This window comes from Cimex lectularius, unplaced genomic scaffold (genome assembly GCF_000648675.2).
Source record: "Cimex lectularius strain Harlan isolate CLEC.00 unplaced genomic scaffold, Clec_2.1 scaffold26, whole genome shotgun sequence".
Taxonomy (NCBI): Eukaryota; Metazoa; Arthropoda; class Insecta; order Hemiptera; family Cimicidae; genus Cimex; species Cimex lectularius.
In genome coordinates, this window is record NW_019392721.1 from 508,255 (window position 1) to 530,037 (window position 21,783).

General features: G+C 33.9%; 1 protein-coding gene and 1 non-coding gene across 6 annotated transcripts in view; both read left to right on the top strand.

Moving 5' to 3' along the window:
* LOC106663962 overlaps window positions 1-21,783 on the top strand; it is a 65,703-nt gene that overhangs the window by 40,237 nt on the left and 3,683 nt on the right. For 3 of the 5 annotated variants that reach the window (XM_024226636.1, XM_024226637.1, XM_024226638.1), the window contains 7 exons: window positions 8,124-8,238; window positions 8,295-8,468; window positions 8,523-8,584; window positions 8,637-8,790; window positions 15,990-16,171; window positions 16,235-16,475; window positions 20,087-21,253. In XM_024226636.1, the coding sequence (XP_024082404.1) occupies window positions 8,124-8,238; window positions 8,295-8,468; window positions 8,523-8,584; window positions 8,637-8,790; window positions 15,990-16,171; window positions 16,235-16,475; window positions 20,087-21,253 (2,095 nt within the window). Of the gene's footprint in view, window positions 1-7,425; window positions 7,575-8,123; window positions 8,239-8,294; window positions 8,469-8,522; window positions 8,585-8,636; window positions 8,791-15,989; window positions 16,172-16,234; window positions 16,476-20,086; window positions 21,254-21,783 lie in introns of those variants that run through there. The other 2 variants (XM_024226639.1, XM_024226640.1) reach the window with 2 other exon arrangements.
* Window positions 6,692-6,764, top strand: Trnan-guu. Its single transcript has one exon. It is a non-coding gene; the product is annotated as a tRNA-Asn (tRNA).

Genomic DNA, 21,783 nt, shown 5'->3' on the forward strand with positions numbered 1-21,783 from the left:
AGAAATCGTGAGATGCGGTCTGGTGTTGTAGGTTCAGAAAAATATTTTCTTTATCGTGCCAACGTTTCGATCTTTATTGAGATCATCTTCAGGGCTCAAAGTGTTTGGCTTCTGTAATTGTGCCATTCTTGCGTGTCGTGTTGAGAGTGCCCGAGAATGGCACAATTACCCCGAGACAAACACTTTGAGCCCTGAAGATGATCTCAATAAAGATCGAAACGTTGGCACGATAAAGAAAATGTTTTTCTGAAACCTACATCACACCAGACCGCATCTCATGATTTCTGAATAATTATCGATCAACGGTCTCTAATCACCACATATTTTAAAACTATGAAAATTTGACTTTGGGATTTTAGAAAACAGACTGCTGACAGTTTGCAATGTACAATTATAACATAGGTTTTTTAAATCCACTGGACTTCAAACTTCTAATCACATTGGATTATGGCTTGGATTATTTATTAGACCCTAAACTTTTTTTATTTTTTTAAAGAGGGTTCGCAACAGCAGAGATCATATAAACCCTCAGAGTGTTTTTTTTTTAATTTTTTTTTTTTTTAAAGCCCATTTGTAAGTATGTCGGATTCGAATGCAGGGCTGCTGGATTCGAACCCTGGACCTTTACCTTACCGTGATGAGCGCCGTGTCAACGCCTAAACCGTGGCGGCCACCGACGCCCCTCCCTAAACTATTGCTTCTCAAACTGCCTGTAGGCGAATTTGTATCTCAGTTTTTTTGAGAAATTTTATGAAAACTACTCAAACTTACCTAGATTTAAAAAAAACAATGGACAGAAAGGATTACAAATACGTTTTAAAATCAGTACAGATAAATATCAAAGTTCAAAACTTCTCATGGCACTGAATTATTTGAGATATTATTTTATCATTGGAATACTATAAATTTTATGGCCCAGAGTGTTTTAATCTGTTTAAAGTAGGCTAAAAAGATGATTTTTATCGAGTTTAATTCATCCAAGGTGTTAAACGTTTTTGGGCTATCACGAAACTCAAAATTTGACTATTCCTTCAGTTTAAATGCTTGAAGGACTGATGACTGACTGACGACTACGACCCATTTGATCGTAGCTAAGTATAGCTTCCTCTCTTGAAAGTTTAGGTCCCTAATCAGTTCTTTCGATAAGTCTTAGGTTTGCTAATTATCGAAACTTCACTGAATTGTGAAAACAATAGACAGAAATAAATTATTACAAGTGTTTCATTAAGTTCAATAAACTTCAAACTTCATCACAGAATTTTTTGGGATATGATGATATCTTTGGAAATCTAGGCAAACTTTTAGGGCCCAGACTGTTTTCGTCCAGTTAAAGTTGGCTCAAAGGACGATTTTTTGTTAGTTCAAAAAAAGTAGCTAACTTATTACATAAATAAAACGAAAAATGTTACATTTTCCTTCCATTTTATTCAAATCTGTAAGACATTGATAAAATTACCAAATTATATAGAATATCAAACAATTTGTAAAAAATTAGTAAACTATATAATTTTGGGTTTTTTTAGAATTTGAATTGATATTGATAAAATTTCAAAATTATAGAGAATATCAAACAATTTATAAAAAATTAAACTATATAATTTTGGGTTTTTTAGAATTTGAATTGACAATAGTTCCATCCATTGCCATTTTAAAAATTGCCGATCGTTCTGACATCAACTGGTAAAGAATCGAGTGAAAGAGAACAAAAAGTCCGTCTAAACTTTTTTTCTAATTTATATAATAAACAGTAAAAAAACATTGAAAAGTAGCATATAAACTAATAAATAGATCCAATAAACTTCAAACTTCATCACATAGAATTTTTTTGGGATATGTTTATATCCCGGAAAAAATGTAGACACACTTTTAAAGCCCAGACTGTTTAAACAAAACGACAAATGTTAAATTTTCCTTCCATTTTAATCAAACCAATGGGACATTGATAAAGTTATTAAGTTATATAGAATATCAACCAATTTGACAAATTAGTAAATTATACAATTTTCGGTTTTGTAAGGATTTGAACTGGGAATAGTGACATCCATTGCCATTTTAAAAATTGCCGATCATTTTGAAATCGACTGGTGAACAATAGAGTGAAACAAAAAACGAAAGATCTGTCTAAACTTTTTTCTAATTTATGTTATAAATAGCACAAAAGCATTGAAAATTAGCAGAATCAAAATTACAAATTTTATTTTTTCCTGTATGTCACGAAAGAAAGCAGTCCAAGGAATTAAAACTTCTTCATACATTGAACTATGTTTAGGAGTACCTTTCATTCCTGAAAGAGTTGAACTTTTAGGCTCCAGACTGCAGCTCTGCATTGTGTCGGAAAATTTAGATCTCAGCTCTTTTGAGAAAATTGCGAATTGAAAACTATCGAAAATACTACTGGATTTTAAAATCCAACAGACACATAAATTAGTTTTAAATTTACAATCATTACAGGTGATTAAAAAATCAATCCTATACACTTTAAAATTCTGAATATAGAATTCTTATGGATTTTTTTCCTTGAAATTCTTTAACTTTTAGCGCCGTTATTGCTTCCGAGATTAATGTATCAAGTTCAAATTATACATTTATTGGAGAATTTATTAAACATGTAGTGGACTGTGAATGTAAACGATTTTTTATAAAATTTGATCAGTGAGTCGTTATCCTACAGTTAAGGTTAGGATTAGAGGCGGGTTAAGATAAGTATCCATGATTCTGTTAAGGTTAGGATTAGGAACGGGTTAAGATATTTATTCATGATTCTGTTAAGGTTAGGATTAGGGACGGGTTAAAATATTTATCCATGATTCTCTTAAGGTTAGGATTAGAGACGAGTTAAGATATTTGTCCATGATTCTGTTAAGGTTAGGATTAGCGACGGGTTAAAATATCCATGATTCTCTTAAGGTTAGGATTAGAGACGAGTTAAGATATTTATCCATGAGTCTGTTAAGGTTAGGATTAGGAACGGGTTAAGATAATTATCCATGATTCTGTTAAGGTTAGGATTAGAGTCGGGTTAAGATATTTATCCATGATTCTGTTGAGGTTAGGATTAAGAACGGGTTAAGATACTTATCCATGATTCTGTTAAGGTTAGGATTAAAAACAGGTTAAGATACTTATCCATGATTCTGTTAAGGTTAGGATTAGAGTCGGGTTAAGATATTTATCCATGATTCTGTTGAGGTTAGGATTAGGAACGGGTTAAGATACCTATCCATGATTCTGTTAAGGTTAGGATTAAAAACGGGTTAAGATACCTATCTATGATTCTGTTAAGGTTAGGATTAGGAACGGATTAGGACATACCTGTCCATGATTCCATGTTTTTCAGTGAAAGAGAGAAAATATGCGAGTGCGAAACGCGATTGGAAGACTTGTTTTAATATCCGAAGCTTTAAAATATAATAAGAATAGGTCAATAGGCAACATGACTATCGCGTATGTGAAGGACAGGAAATAATTTCAAAAGTGAAAGTAAACAAAACTGTTAAAATTTGCTGGCCGCTGCCCGCGGAAGAGATGAAATAAAATCTTAAATCTTTTAACCCGTCATTACACAGGCGATAAAACCCCCGGGAAAACGTTTATCCCAGTAAATCATTAAAAATAAGAAAAAAGAGGATTTTATAAAGCACAGCTGTTTGATTTCCGGGTTTTTCCTTTGGACGTTGGCTGTGGCTCTTGGCCAATATTTCTCCTAGGACAAACAATGTTGGAAAAAAACACCTCTGGCATCCCGATAAAGAACAAGAGAAAAGCAGCTCTCTCTCTAAAATAACAGGGAAGGACGGCCCGAGAAAATTTACGAGACCGGGAAAAGATTAGCGTTGAAAATTTTAAGCGACTTTACTCTTAGCGGGTTCTTTGGGGCGATTTATGTGCAGATATGCTCTAAACATGATGGCTACTCCAAAATCTATTGACCGCTACACTAACCGTAAATTTTACATCCCTTAAGTGCTAGCTTACCTTTTAATGAAATCATTCCTATGGCATGCAATTCTGGCCAATTGAAGCAATTACTTTTCAGCATAATTTTTGTATAATTATGTAAAATTTCCTTAATTGATCACTGCACAATTTTTTTTCTTCTGCCTGATCATTGAAATTTAAAAACATTGACCATGACAACTTATTCGATTTGACAGTTGACCACAAAACGATTAATAATTTTAACAAGAAAATATATGAAAGTATTCTAAAGTCTAGTATAGTAAGGCAAATTTAAGAGAAATTTATTTTAGAAATATTTGAAAAAATTTACTAGTATTGAAGATTTGTCAACTTTTTCAATATTTAACTTGGTTTAAAATATGGGAAAATAGAAAAGCAACACTTGCCGCGTTGTCATTTAAGTAATAATATAATTTGGAAAACTTTTACTTAATTTTCAACTCGACCTGGTTGAAGAATGAGCTTTTTTAGGTCAAGAGGAACTTAAAACTCATTTGTCGAGTGGTATCCCAAAATGGACGGTTTTTCATAAGTATACTTGTTAATTTTCAACGTTTTGTCACTATTTTTTACAAAACCTAAAAAAATTTGACGCTGACTGCAGCATCCGTGATTGGCCAGTTCATCAGAAAACGATTAGCAATTTTTATATAACAATGAATTATATATGAAAGTACTCTCAGGTCAAATCTTCAAAAAATTAAAAAGTATCGGAAATTTGGCCACTTTTTCAACGTTCAACTGGTTTAAAATATGGAAAAATAGAAAAGAAACACATCGCCTTGTCATTTAAATAAGATTGTAATTTGTAAAAGTTTTACTTAATTTTCAATTCGTCCTTGTTAAAGAATGAACTTCTTTAGGTCAAAAGGAACTTAAAACTTAAATAACTTACGTTTTAAAAAACTCATTTGTCGATTCCCGAAAAAGGATAGTTTTGATAAGTTTACTTGTTAATTTTCAACGTTTTACACAATTTATTACAAAAATTATAAAAATGTGTATGCCTTTGCCTCAAGGGATGAAAAAGTATTGGAGATTTAGCCACTTTCTCATCGGTCCCTGGTTTAAAATATGGAAAACTGGAAAAACAGCTTATTACCGTGTTATTTATCTAATAACGTAACTAATAAACGTTTTACACAATTAATTAAGGTTTTTAGTTGAAATTAAAAAGTCAGTGTCATGAGCGGGATTCGAACCCACGACCTTCGGCTAGATACGCCGCTGCTCTACCACTTGAGCTGTCGTGACCTCAATCCACTCGGACACTAACTTCCCATCTCAATTCCACTTCTTGAATTTTCCCGCTTTTCAGCTCCCGCTCAGGGTTTTTAGTTGAGATAAAAAAAGTCAGTGTCAAGAGGGGTTTATCTCAACTAAAAACCTTAATTAATTGAAAGATATTAATTGGTCAAGCGGACCACGAAAATTAGTGCATTTAATAATTCTTTATGTTCGTCTAGGCTAGGCTGAGTAAATCGTTTATACCACAAGAAATGACATGATTGTAAAAAGTCATGAAATTAGAAAATGAGAAAAAGAAATTGAAGAGATGAAAATAATAATAATTTTGAAATGTATGAGAACTTATTAAACAGTTAGTTGACTTTGGTTTTGGTTGAAATGAAGAAGTTAGTGTCACGAGCAGGATTCGAACCCACGACCTTAGGCTCAAGTGGTTAGAGCAGCAGCGTGTTGAGCCGAAGGTCGTGGGTTCGAATCCCGCTCCTGACATTGACTTTTTTATCTCAACTAAAAACCTTAATTAATTGAAAGATATTAATTGGTCAAGCGGACCAAGAAAACTAGTGAATTTCATCAGAATGTGAAAGAAGGTTGATAAATTTAACTAAATAACAAACAACAAATAAGAGCTTTAATAATCAATAATAATAAATCAATTTAAAAAATTAACAATCATGAGATAATCTTATTGTTTTAGCTTTAAAAAAATAAAACATATACAATACAGTCACAAAATCTACCATGCTCTTTCCAAAAAAAATACGTTTAACTATCTATAATTTGATTATAAAAATTTAAAACGATTTGAAAAAAAATATCAAGGATTTCTTGATTGTTGCAATTTTTAATGGCATAATCGGGAAGTTGTTATTGGATTGTTGATCCATTTGTGCCTTTTTTAGCTTCTTAATGGTCAACATTATATCCAAAAATAATTACCATTTATGTGCAAGTCTAGAAAAAATGTAATTTTATAATAAAACAAAAAATAATAAATAAAAGGAAGTCTGAATGGATGGAATGTAATGGCACATAGTGATTAAAGACACTTAAAAATTAATTAATATTAATCAGTATTTCTTAAAAATTCTATTTAATAAGAATTACAAATAATTAAGGTTTTTAGTTGAGATAAAAAAAGTCAGTGTCAAGAGCGGNAGGTGAGCTATCTTGAACTCGATCCACTCGGACACTAACTTCCCATCTCAACCCCACCTTTTGAATTTTCCCTCCTTTTTGCCATTTTTTTATCTCAACTAAAAACCTTAATTAATTGTAATATATTAATTGGTCAAGCGGACCACGAAATTAGTGAATTTAATGAATTTAAATTAAGTATTCTTCACTAAAGCTCTCCGTGGCCATTTCATTTGTCATTGGCCGAGAATCCAATTCGATTACACGACATTTGAAAAATGGCAAAAAGGATGGAAAATTCAAAAGGTGCGGTTGAGATGGGAAGTTGGTGTCCGAGTGGATCGAGGTCACGATAGCTCAAGTGGTAGAGCAGCGGCGTGTTGAGCCGATGGTCGTGGGTTCGAATCCCGGTCGTGACACTGACTTTTTTTATCTCAACTAAAAACCTTAATTAATTGAAAGATATTAATTGGTCAAACGGACCAAGAAACTAGTGAATTTCATCAGAATGTCAAAGAAGGTTGATAAATTTAACTAAATAACTAAATAAGAGCTTTAAGCTTGAAGAGTTTTAGGGTGTCTTAAAAACAGTTCTCAAAATTTGATTAGTAATTTGAAACTTTGGGTAGTAGTTAATTTTCAATTTTTTTAACACTATAGCATAAATTATGAAAATAGGCTTTTTGCTAATAAAAATTTTCAACATTTCATGGCTCTAAAATAAAACAAAAACTTGTGGAACAGGACAATATTATGGCAAAAATTATAAACATTTAGGACCTTATTGGGCACCAGTTTTCTGTATAAAAATGTTCAATATATTGATTTATTATTAAAACATTTACTTTTTTGTTCAAATATGAGATTTTCATTATTCACTTAGAAAAATCGATAAAAAGAGAATATTCACTCCCGGAAAACTTCACAAAAGCGAGGCCAAAAGCTGAAAAACAGAAAAACAAAACACGCCCTTATCTGCACTGACGGTTTCAAGTCGGCTCCTTGTAAAACGTCTATTTGAAGAAAACCGGCACTGCCCCATGATTTGCATGGTGGGGATCGTATGCTGACTCCATTTCGGCCCAGTTCCGCTTAGCCCTCCGGGCATGGAAGCCCCCGTCGCCATCAACGTTGTCAGCCCCGAGGGGAAGCTCTCGCAGAAGTGGCTGCCCGCAGAACCGGCCGGCATCGTATACATGGCGACTGTATATTACACAGAAAGAAAATTGGTATTCGAAAAAAAAAATATATAGATCTGAAATTTTCCTCTAACATACGACACATAAAATAACACCATTGCCATTAATATTATAATTAAAACGAGAAATTTTTTTTTCAAAATTCGTAACTTTTGAGATGCCAGCAAAATTTATCAACCTAGAAAAATTTTCACAAAAAAATTTTAACCACTTAAATTGTAGTTTATCCCATTGACAAACTTAATCAAACCTGTAGGTTGAGTTCCTACTACAAAAATAAGTCCCATCGACAGGCGTTATTCCAGGACAATGACCTGATCGGTCGATCCATTTACAGATGATATTTGCCAGATCTTTTAACTGATTTTGAAACTTGCCAGAAATAGGTTAAGATAAAGCTCATCTCAGTCAATAAAATCTTCTTTCCATGGGCTTTTTAGCTATTATGAAGATTAATTTTTAAGAAGAAAAAGTAAACAAATGTACCTTCCAAATTAATAACTGGACGTCGAATGACTTCTTGTTATCAATTTTCTTTTAGGGGATTTATTGATCTTTGAAAAAATTATTGTTAAACAGGAAGCCAGTGGTCATAAAGTAAACGTCGACGACGGTCTGCATAGCAAGCACATCGACTTAGAGAAGCTCTTCACCCCTGCTTCTGACTCGGGCGAACTCACCCCTTCAAGAAATCGTAAGTTTATTTTTTTTTTAATCAAGAAAAACTTTTGACCAATAATTTATTTCAAGGGAAAATGTTCGCGTCTTCGAGTTTTTACGGGCCAAACCACCCTACCATGGAGGAACAAGTCGAACTGGCACGCCGTATATCACACTCGCTGAGCGACATCAGCAACAAGGAGAGCAAAGGACAGTCGATGTACGTCAACAGGAAAAAACGATCCGTCAAATGGGTGCACGAAGGTAAAAACCATTTCGAGTAAAAAAAAAATTGCTTTAAAACCGAAAAACTTGCAGGGGAAGGTCGTTTACAAGAGAATATACCAGAAAATGAAACATTACGCACTCAGCCCAAAACGGTAAGTTTTCTACCGATTACACCTCAAAACCTACACGATTTAAATTTTTCAGGATAACAAATCACCTTTGAAACTGGTCATGAACCCGAGAGGACAAGTGCAGGACATCACGACATTACGAAAACAAGGAATGACTATCGAGCCCCCGATGAGCCCGGAAGTTTGTTTCGATCTAGTCAGAGATTTGAACGCACCGCGTGGCAAAGGTAATCTGAAAGCTAAATCAAATTCTGCTTGTTAAAACATTCACTGATTCTAAAATTAAAACTGCACATTAGGTGTTAGTATACCAAGACATCAATTTTAACGATAGAAAGTTGTAATTGTTTTTAATTGCAAAACAACTCGACCCAACCCGTCCAGACAAATAAAACTGAACACTAAAGTTAATTCACTATTTTTCGTGGTCCGCTTGACCAATTAATATCTTTCAATTAATTAAGGTTTTTAGTTGAGATAAAAAAGTCATTGTCACGAGCGGGATTCGAACTCACGAACTTTGGCTTGAAAAATGGCAAAAAGGAGGGAAAATTTTAAAAAAAGGTGGGGTTGAGATGGGAAGTTAGTGTCCGAGTGGATCGAAGTCACGATAGCTCAAGTGCTCTACCACTTGAGCTTTCGTGACTTCGATCCACTCGGACACTAACTTCCTATCTCAACCCCACCTTTTTATAATTTTCCCTCCTTTTTGCCATTTTTCAAATATTGACAGTTCAAGTGGTAGAGCAGCGGCGCATCTATCCGAAGGTCGTGGGTTCGAATCCCACTCGTGACCCTGACTTTTTTATCCCAACTAATACCTTAATTAACTTAATTAATGTTACACCTGAAGAACTTTGACCAGTGTTATGGTTCAGTTAAAGGGATACCTAATCAGATCTCTTTATCATTCAAATTTATGCCAGGGTAATCTAGAATTATAGAAAATTAAGAATTCAAAAAAACACTCGATTTCTGTTTCCTTCCAAAACCAAAACGAAATATCATAATATTTTTGACAATTCATAAAAAAAGGTAATAGTTAGTGTTTGATGGATCAAGTATTTTGTACATTGAACAAGTTTTATCTAAGCTTTGAGCTTAATATAAATCAAAATACCCTACCATGTTCTACTATAATAAAAAGAAATAAAAATGACCTCCTCCACAAGCAAAATAACAAGAATGGGACGAGATATCTCGCATCGCCCAGCTTATTCCCTGACATGCTTTGTACTATATAAAAAAGCAATATTACTCCCATACAGATTTAATTTATGTATAATGCTAAAATGTCATGGCTTTCACATGATTTGCTTTATTCGCAAGCAAAATAAGCTCAAATGGAACCAGTTCGTATCTCGCATCACCCATCTTATAACCCAGACTCGCTGTATAAATTTAAAAAATAACATTATTCCCATACTAATTTAATCTATCGATAAAGTTAAAATGCAAATAGTTTGCATTAGTCGCGCGCAAAATACGCACAAATGGAACGCGTCAGTGTTTCGCCACACCCTGCTTATTTCCCTGATGTTATACCCTGCTTATTTAACGATGTTGGGTTATGGGATGTACAGTCAATACAGAAAGCAAGCGTAGTGTTCAATTCTTTAATTTCGCCAATGTTTTGATTGATTTACATTCTTTTTCAAGGCCACGCCTGGAATATGATTTTTGACAGGCGTGGCCTTGAAAAAGAATGTAAATCAATCAAAACATTGGCGAAATTAAAGAATTGAGCACTACGCTTGCTTTCTGTATTGACTGCACATCCCACAACCCAGTATTGTTGAATATAATAATCATAAATAAAAGATATCCCTGATTAATTTTATAGAATTTTACAAGCAAAATACTTCGCCATACAGAATTGAGTTAATCGAAAACCCTAAAAGACGACTTTCACACGATTTATGTTAGTCACGGGCTTAATACGAAAAAATGGAACCAACCATTTTGTCGTGTCTCCCTTCTTATAACCCTGACTCAATATAAAGAGTTTCAAAAGCAAAATACATCAGTCTTACTAAATTGTTCTATAAATATTGCTAAAAAAAACGACATTTCACATGATTTGCATTAGGCGCAAGCTAAATGTGCAAAAATGTAACGAGATGTTGTTTCGCCACACCCTTCTTATATCCCTGACTCCTATTCAATTTTGAAAAGCAACCTATTTCAGTTAACTTACTTGACCTGTCGATAATGCTAAAAGACAACCACTTTCACATGATGTAGTTAGACACAAGCTAAATTCGTAAAAATAGAATGAATTAGTGCTTCGCTTCACCCTGCTTATTTCCCTGATTTACTTTATAGAATTTTACAAGCAAACTACTTCTGCCATACAGAGTAAATCGAAAACTCTAAAAGACAACTTTCACACCATTTGTGTTAGTCACGAGCTAAATACGAAAAATGGAATGCGAACATTTTATCCTCTCTACCTTCTTATAACCCTGACAAAATATATAAAGTTTCAAAAGCAAAATACATCTGTCATACTGATTTGTTCTATCAATATTGCTAAAAAAACAACGACATTTCACATCATTTGCATTGGAGACAAGCTAAATGTGCAAAAATGGAACGAGTTATTGTTTCGCCACACCCTTCTTATAACCCTAACTGATAGAGTTTCAAAACCAAAATAAATCTGTCATACTGAATTGTTCTAACAATATTGCTAAAATACAATTTCACATGATTTGCATTAGAGACAAGCTAAATGTGCAAAAATGGAACGAGATATTGTTTCGCCACACCCTTCTTATATCCCTGACTTCTATTAAATTTTAAAAGCAACGTACTACCTGTCGGTAATGCTAAAAGACAGCCACTTTCACATGATTTAGTTAGATACAAGCTAAATAAGCAAAATGGAATGAATTAGTGTCTCGCTTCGCCCTGCTTATATCCCTGACTCCAATATATTGAATTTAAAGGCAGCGAACTTCGGTTCTGCTGATTTGATCTATCAATAATGCTAAAAGTCAACTACTTTCATATGATTTGCGTTGAATACAACCAAAATACTCAAAAATCGGACGAGTCTGCGTCTTCTCTCACCCTGCTTATAACCCTGACTAACTAGATAAAGTTTTAAAAGCAAAACACTACCTTTTTTATATTTAATCTATGGATAATGCAACATAACAACCGATTTTCACACGGTTCTTGTTTCATACAAGCAAAAGATGCAAAACTGAACGAGTCACCCTACTTATATCCCTGACGCGCTATAGCAAGTTTCAAGAGCAAAATACTCTTTTTCTTATTAATTTAATCTATTAACAATCGGCCTGGTTTAAGGAGATAATAGGCAGAAAAAAGGCAAAAATGGAACGAGTGAACGTCTTGCCTCACCCTGCTTATACCCTGACGCGCTAAATCCAGTTTCGAAGAAATACTCTTTTGTTTATTACCTTGATATATTAATAATAATAAAAAATAAAAAATACTAGTGGTTTAAATCAATTCTAAATTAAATATAAATTGTAACTGCCCTTATTTCTAATTTTTGATCAATTAAATCAATATACATATACTTGTGTGCTATTTTCGTCTATAAATATTTACCAAGGTGGAAACAGTACATGTAGATATATATTAAATTTTTGTTTGTATAAAATAACAAAAAAAATTTCATGAAAGTAATGATGCGTGAAAAATAAAAAATAGAAAAGTCTATACCTATCGGCAAAACATACCGCCCACCATTGGAATTTGTAACTTTGCAAATATACAGGTAACATTTTTCGCAGCAACGTTTCAAAAACAATGTAAAACAAAAACATTTTGTGTTCAGGATTTATGAGCATTGTCAACTGGAACAACCAAATGTTTTTGTATGAAAAATCAAACTTTTAAAAAATAAATGTACTGATGCCAAAACGGGAAAAGTATGATTGTTAAAAAGATGTATTTATAAGTTAAATTTGAAAATTAAGAAATAGTAGTACATTAAGAGTAATTTTTTAAAATTTAGGTCATAAATATATTTTTGAAAGTTCATCAGGCATAAGATCATAAGCTTTTTTTAAGATCTGAGAGTTGATTTGAAATCATAACGATTTATTTTTTTTTTCAGATTTAATTAATTTAAATTAGCTTCAGTTGTTGTTACCTTTTATTTTCTAATTTAACGCTTCGGCGCGGAACTTTTCTGGCTAAAGACAACTCAATTGTACCCAGGGTACAAATCGATTCGATTATCCGATTATTTTTAACTTCGTCGGGCACAAAGTCAGAACAGATGCTATCCGAAGTTAAACGGCCTAGTTCACTCGGATCAATGAACTTGAAAGGGGGGAAAACAATAAATTAACAGTTTTGAAACTTTATCGGATCGATTGATCAACTTGGATGTGTTTTGGTGACTTCTAACATAAACCAACATGAAAACAGGCAAAAAAGCCCAAAAAATCTTTATAACTTAATGATTTATTTATAAAAGAAATAGTTGACGAATCTGTACCAAACAGTTCACAAAATCTTATTTTTGTGTTCATCTAATCGAAACTCAGATAATTTTAAATCATAATCGATATAAATAAAAAAAAAGGCACATAAAACATCTTTGCTAACCTTAAATGGAAAAATGTCTGCCAATGATTATTGGTACATAAAATTTGCTATAAACCTATAAAATTGAATGAAGAATTGTTAAATAATTTTAATCTTAGCATAATAATACAAAATTAGAGTAGTTTTTATTAAATTTAGTTTTAATTAGTGAACTGCCACTTAAAAAGAAATCATTTTATCTTGGCCGCAAGTCCTAAGCCGTCTGGCAATGTCACTCAGTTCTTAACAGTCCAATCGATCTATTTTGAATTTTCTTTGCCAGTGACAACAAAATTTAATGAAGCAGCCGAGTTTCTATTCTATTTAGATATTTCTAAATTAATATGGTTTTTACAAAATATCAGTAATTTTTCAACTCGGATGAGTACAATTTCAGGATACAGAATTATGTTGTTGTTGTTTTTTTTAAAGTCCTTAATCAAGAAACACTATTAATAATAAAAATAAACAATAGACAGTAAATAAAACGTTAATAAAACGCATCAGTTTCTCACCTTTAGGCTGGAAATGTCATTAGTATATCCGAACAGTTAAAAATCACAATGGTGGGCGGTATGTTTGTCGAGAGTTATGGGGTTTGCTTTTTATTTGTACATCAAATGAAAATGTTCGTATTATTCACACTGTCAGCAATCAGTAGGGTGTAGGTTATACCACAAAATTTGTTACGTATTACACGACTGTACGATGTAAATTTTACAATCCATCTTTTTGATTTATCTTTGCCGGTGGCAACATAATTTAGTGAAGCAGCTGAATTTCTATTTTGTTTAGATATTTCTAAATTAATATGGTTTTTATAAATATCAGTAATTTTTTCATCTCGGACGAGTAGAATTTCAGAATACAAAATTGTATCTTGTGTTTTTTTAATAAAGTCCTTGATCACGACAACACTATTAATACCAAAAAAAAAATAATGGACAGTAGATAAAAATTTAGGTTTACTCATCAGCTGTTTACCTTCAGGCTGGAAATGCCATCAGTATATCCGAACAAGTTAAAAATCACCATGGTGGGTGGTATGTTTGTCGAGAGTTATGGGGTTTGCTTTTTATTTGTACATCAAATGAAAATTTTCGTATTATTCACACTGGAAACAATCAGTTGGGTGTAGTTTATACCAGAAAAATTTTTACATGTTGCATGATTGTACCATCTAAATGGAAGAATCGATCTATTGTGAATTATCTTTGCCAGTGATAACATAATTTAATGAAGCAGCCGAGTTTCTATTCTGTTTAGATATTTCTAAATTAATATGATTTTTATACATAAAAGTAATTTTTTCCATCCCGGACGAGTATAATTTCCTGATACAGAATTGTGCCTTGTTTTTTTTTAAATAAGTCCTTGATCACGACAACGCTATTAATATCAAAAATAAATAATAGACAGTAGATAAAACGTTAAGTTTACACATCAGTTGTTCACCTTCAGGCTGGAAATATCACCGGTACATCCGAAAAGTTACAAATCACAATTGGTGGGCGGTATGTTTGTCCAGAGTTATGGTGGTTTGCTTTTTATTTGCACATGAAATGAAAATTTTCGTATTATTCACACTGAAAGCACTCAGTAGAGTGTAGTTTTTACCACAAAAATTGTAATGAATATCATAAAGAAACTACCCATGTAATTACCATAGGAAGAAGAATTTTGAGAAAAAATTTTTCAATATTAATTTTTTCATAGTATAAAATTTAAAAAAAAATCACTTTTTAAAGACTACTAGAATTTTTTTGTTTAAACATCAAAACAATAGTCTAAGTCAGGGTTATAAACAGGGTGAGAAAAGACTATTGTAATTTTATACTTTTTTTCTTGTTTGTCTCAAATTATATAGAATTCTTGACCTTTTTGCATTATTATTAGATAAAAATCAATGAATATGAGAGTGTTTTGAATTTTAAATTTTATATGATGTAGTTAGGGGTTTGTAAGCAGGGCGAGGCGAGTCAATGATTCATTCAATTTGTTCGTATCTCGACTGTGTACATCGCTAATCAAGTGAAATTTTGTTGTCTTTTTCATTAATAATATTTCAAATCAGTATTTGCTTTAAATATTGAATATTGCCAGTTAGAGTTATAAGAAGGTTGAGGCAAGACGGCAATTATTTCTATATTTGAATATTTTACTGTAGTTATCTTAAACCTTGCGCTTTTCTAGGTCTTTCTACGTTATTAATATCAATTTTTAAAAAAATGGCGTTGCTTTTAAACCTGTAAAATAAATCAGGGATATAAGCAGGGCGTGGCAAGACAGCAATTAGTTCTATTTACGTGGATTTTTCTTATACAAATCATGTGAAATATCATTGTATTTTAGCAATATTTATAGTACAAATAGTATGACAGATGTATTTTGCTTTTCAAATTCTACAAAGCTAGTCAGGGTTATAAGAAGGGAGAGACGATAGGTTACATTTTTGAATATTTAGATTGTGTCTATCTCAAATTGTATTAAAACTTTAGTCCTTTTGCATTATGTAAAATCATTATAAATGAGAGTGTTTTCCTTTAAAAAAAAAATATATTTAGAGAGGGTTATAAGCAGGATGAGATAAAAAGGCAAATAGTTTCTATGTTTGAATATTTTGCTTGTAGCAAACACTTTGTGGATGTCGTTGCGCCATGTTTACATTTTTAATAGATTCAATTGTTAAAAATAAGAATATTTTGCTTTTGAAATTTTATGTAGAGTCAGGGGTTTAAGCAGTTGGGGCTAGAAACTAACTGTTCATTTGTTTTTTTAAATATATCCCAGCATTCAATTTTATTTTATTTTTGTTGGTCAGAAGTTATAATGTTGCATAAATTGTATCTACCAGGTGCTGAGCTGTTTGCGAAACGACGTAAGAAATCTGAAAAATGGATAGTAGACGAAAGCAATGTGAAAACTGTTGAGTCTTACCAACCACCTGTCCCGAACCTAAGCAAAGTCCCTCCACCATCTTATTTGAAAGAGACGACCCAAAGAGTTGAAAACGTACAGAAAATGAATCAAATCCAGGTAAAATTTTTGAAAAAAAAAATTTCTTTTTGAGCAAGGATTTGTCAACTCGTGACTTTTCAGGAAAGGTTCTCAATGCCGAGGTTGAAATTGATCAAATCCCCTTGGGAAGCGGCCCTGGAGGGCAGTGTGGAATCCGCGTTCCAGGAGATCAATGCCCCCAGAGGTTTCGTCACACAGTCAGCGGCCACCTTCGCAAAATTGCCCACGCCTACTCTGCCACCTTCGACACCGATCAAAGAAGAACTTTACAAGCCGAAGCCACCCAGGGCCTGGAACCATCAGCCGACCTGCAAGACATTCAGTAAGGAACCAAACCGCTACTAATCATAACCACCGCTTCAGATCATGCATGAAAGAAAAACGGGGTAGTTCAGATTTGCCTACACAGCTTATTATGTGTAATACACATGTAACAAGCAACAGGCCAGATTATAAAAAGCACATTTCCATTTTCCCAAAAATTATGTTGTATGTAACAATAAAAAGGTGGAGGAAGCTGCATCTGATTTAACAGATCGCTTTAATACTGAGAATTTGGTGAGTTGAAGGTGTATATAACCTATAACAAAAGCAAACAATTTACTATTAAATTAAATACAAATAAAGATCATTTAAAACACAGTATAAATAAAAAAGGAATAGGACTGACAATCACGACTGATCAGAACAAAAAAAAAATCAAAGATGAATACAGGCAAAGAAAACACCAATACACTCCGCCCACATCACAACAAACAAGAAAGGAACCAACTAAACAAAAACCCACTACAGAAAATGGCGAGAAATTGGTTGCATCTACAGATCAAATATGGCAAGTATAGCACACCGATGACATCAAAAATAAGTTTTTTAATTGTGTGTCTTTACATTTCATAATTTCCGCACTTTCCAATCAACATTCAGAAGTTTTTTCACTGTCATTTTTCGTCAAGTTTTGCCTTTTTTGTCTTTTTTTTTAAGGGAACTTATCGAATCTGGTGGACCAAAGCTCAACAAAAAGTAGCTACTTAAACATTAGGCAGCATAAAAATACTAGCCTTTGTATCTCAGGGGCAATGAGAACAACCCTTACAAGTGCACTAGAAACTCTGATAAACCTACCTCCACTAGAAATATTTATGCAAGGAGAGCCTAGGAAAAGCTCATTTATGCTACAAAAACAATTAGATTGGATATAACCTGAACAATTCGAGCATACAACTGTAATTAACAAAATCAGACCCCAATTCTTAGAAAAGGGGACTGACTTGATCCCGGAAACATTCTTTACAACCTATAAAATCTCAACAGACTATAAAGGAGAGGAAAAACACAGGAGAGCATCAGATGCAATGATATGGTATACAGACGGCTCCAAAACAAATGAAGGAACGGATGGGGTGTTTACTATACAAGCCTAAAACATGAGCAATCAAACTCATAAGGGAAGTACCCTTCGGTCTTTCAAGCAGAAATAGATGCCATCAATGCTTGTGCCCTGGAAAATCTTAAAAGAGTTTATACTGACAAAAAAATCCTCATAAGATCTGATAGCCAAGCAGCCTTTAAAGCATTAGCATGTAAAAAAATCACATCAAGTGATTCAGTGAATGCATCCAAAATCTGGGAAACACAACAGCCTGATAGCATCTTGGGTGCCAGGGCACAGGAGAATTTTGTGTAACGAGAAAGCAGACAGACTGGCCAGAGGAAGATTTGCAAGATCATACATAGGCCTCGAACCTATACATGGGATAACAAAACCAAATATAGAATCTTCCATCGCAGAATGGATCCAAACAAAACAAAAGGAGAAGTGGATAAACTCCAGCGGTGCTAGACACTGTAAACTTATGATGAAACAACCCTCACCAAGACTGGCAAAATCACTGCTGCAACTGGAGAGGGCTAAACTCTGAGAAAACACCTACACATGGGCATATACAACGAAGATCCCATCTGCAGATTATGTAATGAGGTGGAGGAAACAGCCACCCATATCATCTTCAAATGCGAAGCAACAGCTAAATAGAGATTTAACCTAACATACGGACAAAAACTTACGGAATGAAATTGTAGCAGTGACAGTCAATGACCTGATACATCTAAGGAGAAGGATTGATCTATTGGCACTGAACTAAGGAAACAGGAAGGTGCAATAAGCCAGAAGGCTGCAGTGCCTGGGGAGCACAAAACCCGCTTCCTAGTATCCACCTATAGTGGATAATGTCATCCTACAATATCTCATCCTGAAGTCTTTCCCATCAGTTCAAGGTGAGAAATAGCACTGAATTTTCAGACAAACCCATCAAGGCTGGTGTTCCCTAGGGAGTATCGTAAGACATACTATACATCCTAACACCCAAATGACAACCTTCTCGGAAGAAGCTGCAATCCTCTCCTCATATTCTGACTATATCCTTGTAGCAGAAGCAATCCAAGACCACCTAGATCTCATTACCGACTGGTGCATTAAGCTAAAATAATAAAGCCGTCACATGACCTTAGAAGACGAACCTGCCCACCTGTGCACATAAACACAGTAACACAGTAAGGTTCATCCAACCAAATCGCTACTACGTGGACTTATGGAGTTGACCTGTGGAGTTCAGCCAAGCCATCCTTTCAATTAAGTCCTTCATCGCATCCTCAACGGTCCCTTCTACGTCACTAACCAAATCATTGACAAAGACCTAGATATTCCATTCATGTTGGACCTCATCCGAACATGATTTCACATTGCCATTCCAACCTCTCCTTCCACAACAATCCACTAGATCAACCCTCTCTTCAACATCCCACCTAACAACCACTACACCTCGTATCCTTCTAACACAATCCTACATGCTAAGAGTAGTTGCTTCTATGTTAGCAAGTTTATCTCCCAAATTGCCTGCAATTCCCTCATAACCTGGAGCCCGCTGTTAAAATATTTGAAGATCCCAGTTTTCTTGGGTACTAAGGCACATCCAAATACGTTTTGCGGTAATCTTGTCATATGTTTAATTTTTTCAATGATAATCTTCACTTCTCTTTATACTGTTGATTTAATCTGTCCACCATTAGGGCAATATCTTCTCTATCGACCATTTGATCTGAGGGAAAACTGGTGAGAGCCAAATGGCATATTTTTCTACATCACCTGAACCAATACATTGGTAACTCCAGCAGTAAATATTTTAATATGGGAGTCATCTTTGTTTATATCCTTTCCTAACCTCAAAAAGTTTAATATTTGTCCTAATATAGAAGCCTTTGTGATGCTTCAACCTCAAATCAAGTTATCACCATTTCAGCATACTTTAAAGTTTGCCTATTTTGCATCTTGAGATATTACCATACTTTTTTCCAGGTGTGAAAGACTAAATGCTGATCTAGATAAACGGCCTTGTACTAATCCACACTTGTTTTTCAAAGGTTGTTGGCTTCCAGTTGCAAGACACTTCTGAAAATCCAAGAAAAATAGTTTTATAAATGTCTCTAGTTTTTTAACTTGCTACCTTTTATGTAGATAATATATAACCCATATGGAGATTGTCTACCTCCAGATCCCGGTGATTTCCCATTTTATTAAGAACCTAAAACCTAATTTTACATCCTTTTCTGTTATTTCCAGTGTCTCTTCTTTGGTACAACAGTCATCTTCTGCTTCCTCAAATATTTCCCTAACTTTTACAAATAAATTCTTGAAATACCTAACCTGTCCTTCTTTAACCTGTCTGCTTGTTGCACACATTTTTGCAAAACTTATAAAGCTAACTAGCTTTATTTTTACTACCTTGTATACAATGCAGCTTGTATGTATTTTCAATAATTGCCAGTATTAATTCTGTTGGTAAATGGAAATGTGCTAAGCCAATTAAAATAACCTAATTTGCTTTATCCAGTACATACATTGGCATTAATAAACTAATATTTCGAATTGCTGACCAGGTCCCGTGAAGATGGATAATATCCTTGCTGATTCTTCGAAATCTTCCTTGAGCATTGCCCATCTCTCAGACACTAACACAGTTAATACCGAACTAGTTGTCAAAAACGTACCACAAACTGGGGCCCAACTGCCCTCCCACGAACTCCTGGATAAATCCATCATCCAGGAAAAAGTAAGAACAGAGGATTCTATAGTCAACGAGGTCAATACTATGAAGATTGGAGAAGACACGAAATGCGACTCTGTCTCACGGTCAGAGTGTACAAGTCAAACTGAAAGTGTCAAGAGAAAAGAAGTCCAGGTGGAAGAGTTCAGGCAAGAAAAAACAGAAAAGACATTTCAAGAGATGTCTCAAAATTCCTCGGAGATTTGGCAAAGCCAGACCACCTCAGATGTCCATTTCGAGTCGGTCAGCTCGGAAAAGAAAGATTTTTCCTGTTCCAAAACTGAAAGCAAATCTTCAAAAAAGGAATTTTCAGTTGATAAAGAAGTCGAGGACCTGTGCGAAAGAGAGTTTAACAACTTCAGTTTGGAGTATGAAAACAAGCACGAGGTACAAAAACCAACGGCTTTGCTACCAGGAGTTCTGTTCCATCCCTCTGGATTAACTCTAAATCAAAAAGAAGTTCAGAAAGAAAAAAAAGAAATCAAATCTGAAGAGAAAAAAATTTACAAAAAGCCAGCTTCCATGGTGCCCGGTGCGATGCCTTTATTTGGTGGGGCCTTAGATTTACACTTTGCAAACGATAACAACAAGGACAAGCCGTATGAAAAAATACCCATCAAAAGTTTAATAGATTCTTTTGAGCTGAGTACAAGGCCTGTTCTTAAATACAAGCAAGTCAATGAAAACGTTTCAATTTCACCAAGCAAAATGATCGACATCAAGCAGAAAACTGTAGAAAAATTACACAAGGAAGAGAGCTCGTCCTACAAAGTCTTTGAGGAGGTCAAAATAAAAGAAATGAATGAAGAGATGCAAAAGATCGAAAACTTCTATCAGAACAGCCAACATAACCAAGAAATAACAACCCTTCATAAGTCGAACGGTGAAATTTTAATTCAACCCACAGATACATCTCCACAGATACAACATACCTCAAAAAATGAAACGAATGCTCAAACCTGTGGACAATCGGGAGGATTCGCTCCGCTAGCATCGAGGAGTGAGTTGTGCGAGATGACATGCATTTTGAAAACATTGCCTGCATATATAATTTGTATCAAATTTATGTTGAAAGCACTCAAATTGCATCTTGAAACATGGAAGAAAATAACTAGACGATTTTTTTTGTTTCGAAAAGTTTTAACAGGAATATTTTATGGATATGAAAATTATCTCATGAAAAATCATCAACATGTCTTTTTGTGCAATATAATATTTTTTGCCTATTGTACAGTACTAACCATGTTTCAAATATTTTTAATTTCATGTATTACCACTATCATGTGACTTATTTAATGTTTGGATTTTTATTTCAAAAGAACTGCATTGAAATTTGAACATTAACAGAAATTAAATTCACTAATTTTGTGGTCTGCTTGACCGATTAATATATTACTATTAATTAAGGTTTTTAGTTGAGATAAAAAAGTCAATGGCACGAGCAGGATTCGAACCCACGATCTTCAGCTAGATACCCCGCTGCTCTACCACTTGAGCTATCATGACCTCAATCCACTCGGACACTAACTT